The sequence below is a fragment of the Acanthisitta chloris genome, unplaced genomic scaffold (assembly GCF_000695815.1).
Source record: "Acanthisitta chloris isolate BGI_N310 unplaced genomic scaffold, ASM69581v1 scaffold21593, whole genome shotgun sequence".
NCBI classification, from domain to species: domain Eukaryota; kingdom Metazoa; phylum Chordata; class Aves; order Passeriformes; family Acanthisittidae; genus Acanthisitta; species Acanthisitta chloris.
Window position 1 is genome coordinate 1 of NW_008663554.1, and position 2639 is coordinate 2639.

The window sequence follows — 2639 nt, forward strand, 5'->3', positions numbered from 1 at the left end:
CAGCTGATTCTATGATTCTGTGATTCAATACAGCCTAAGTGTTGGCTGGAGGTGCAGATAGTGAGGTTTCAGTCCTTCTTCACTGGCAGGAACAGTGATGAGCCTTGCTTTTTCACAAGTACTTGGTTGTCCCTTAGAAAAGCCTTAAATGCTTTGTCCCTTAGCCACAGCATTTTAAGACTTATATTTTGTTTAAAGGTTTTAAGTTTGAAAAAACATCACCTTGCATAAATCTCTTCTGGTTACTCATTCTGTGCAATGATGTACTAACATTGAATTTCTCTGCAGGGTTTCATGATCCAGACTGGTGACCCAACTGGTACAGGAATGGGAGGTGAAAGTATTTGGGGAGGAGAATTTGAAGATGAGTTTCATTCGACTTTACGACATGACAGACCATACACACTCAGCATGGCTAATGCAGGACCAAATACCAATGGATCCCAGTTCTTTATAACAGTAGTGCCAACTGTAAGTAACACTAAAAGCTCACTTTAAGGTCTGAGAGGGTGAGAAGATAGTAAAAAATAGATTTTTTTTCTGGTGGAAACAGGAACACTCTAGAACTATCTAAATGATGCACACAACGATGTACACTGTGTAGGCTTCACTGAAACCATCCCTTAATAAACAGAGAAGTATTTTTGTCAGTGGTGGTCAAGAGGCCTTTTGCCTTTGATTAGAGTAAGGGTGATATAAAATTGTTAGGCATATTTGCAATTAAGTGTTACTAGAGTGTCATATTAATAATAGTGGTTTGCATTTGATAGAAAGCTAGGTACTGCTCAAGTTATTTGGAGTTTGGATGTGGTGCTTGGATGTCACTTTAATACTGCCTAATAGTAGCTATACAACAGTTTGAAGCTGTTCAGGTTTTAAGATTTCCTTTCATCTGTGTGTAATTTCAGAGCCAAAAATAGAAATTTTGTTATGTGAATCCAAGAGATACAAAAAAATCCTTACAGGTAACACTTTAAAAACCCAGCATTTTTACAGCACTTATTTCAAAATACTTTTTTTTTTTTAAAAAAAAAAAGGCACCCATCTACCATAGTTGGAGGATTGTTAAGTTGTATCAGTGCCTCCATTCATATGTATGAATGTGACTTTGAATTAAGTGTTTTTCTGGACTGACAATTATAATTCTCTGTGAAAATATCATGAAACAGAGAGACTGAAACATCACATGTATCTGTGAACTGAGAACACAATCACAGGATGGATCAGGTTGGAAGGGACCACAGTGGGTCATCTGGTCCAATCTCCCTGCTCAGGCAGGGTCATCTCAGAGCAAATGGCTCGGGATTGCATCCACGTGGTTCTGGAATAACTCCAGTGAGGGAAAATCCACAGCCTCTCTAGGCAATCTGTTATGTGCAGAGTCACTGCACAGGGAAGTTCTTCCTCGTATTCAGATGGAGCTTCCTGTGCATAAGTTTCTGTCCGTTGCATCTTGTACTGCTCAGCACCACTGAGCAAAGCCTGATCCGTCGTCTGACACCTCCCTTCAGCTACTTGTATACATTGATGAGGTTACATTGATGAGGTCCCTTTCAGTCATTTCTTCTCAAGGCTGAACAGGCCCAGCTCCCCTCCCTCAGCCTCTTAAGTGAGGTGCTCCAGTCCCTTATTCATCTCTGTTGCATTCCTCTGGACCTGCTCCAGGAGCTTCGTGTCTCTCTTCTCTGCCCATCTCTGCAGCCTATCAAGGTCCCTCTGAAGGGCAGCACAGCCCTCTGGGGTATCAGCCACTCACTCCTCCCAGCTTTGTGTCACCAGTGAAACTTGCTGAGGAGGCAACTGTGTCCGCTCATCCAGGTCATTGATGAACAAGCTGAACAACACTGGGCCCAGTGCAGAACCCTGGAGGACACTAGTGGCAGGCCTCCAACTAGAGCTTGTGCCACTTATCACAACCCTCTGGGATCTGCCATTCAGCCAGTTCTCAATCTCAATACACTTTAAACCATACAATGCTACTGCATTGGTAGAATGTGACCTCTGACTTTCAGAAAACAATTGAAAGGGTAAGTTCAAATACATATGAACATGTCTGGTACTTACTTGCTTACTAATATTTACAGTGTTCTGTTCCATAGTCTGGATATATGAAGTATATCCACGTACGCTTTCTTTCTGGTTTGGTATCTAACTTACATGCTGCTTTCTGCTGTAATGTGCTTTTTTCTTTCTCATGTGCTCTCAAACAGCCATGGCTGGACAACAAGCACAGTGTGTTTGGACGGGTGACTAAAGGCATGGAAGTTGTTCAGAGAATCTCAAATGTCAAAGTCAACCCCAAGACCGACAAACCCTATGAGGATATCAGCATCATTAATATCACAGTGAAGTAAGAAAGTGTTCCAGCTTCAGCAGAAAAAACTCAGCATGTGGGACCCAAAAAGGGACCTAGAAAGAACAGAAATGTTTTTGATAATTCCTATAGTTAGTACCACGTCTGAGCAATCACCAGTTTTCCTATTTTTAATGTACCTAAAGTGCCCTAATTATGTATTTCTGGTAACTTTGTATTTGGGAGTAAAACCACCTGCATGTTTCTTACAAAGCCTACTGTCTTTCTTGCACCTCTTCTATGCAAAACCAAAGATAAACCCCTTCCCATGTCCCAGGATCGTGTT

General features: G+C 41.6%; 1 protein-coding gene across 1 annotated transcript; it reads left to right on the forward strand.

Moving 5' to 3' along the window:
* Nucleotides 1–288: 288 nt before the first annotated feature.
* LOC103798758 (peptidylprolyl isomerase domain and WD repeat-containing protein 1-like) lies at nucleotides 289–2354 on the forward strand (the record flags this gene model as incomplete). The annotated part of the gene is made up of 2 exons (XM_009071040.1): nucleotides 289–471; nucleotides 2211–2354. Coding segments are annotated over 2 exons (327 nt in total), but the record flags the coding sequence as incomplete, so codon positions are not given.
* Between the last annotated feature and the right edge of the window lie 285 nt (nucleotides 2355–2639).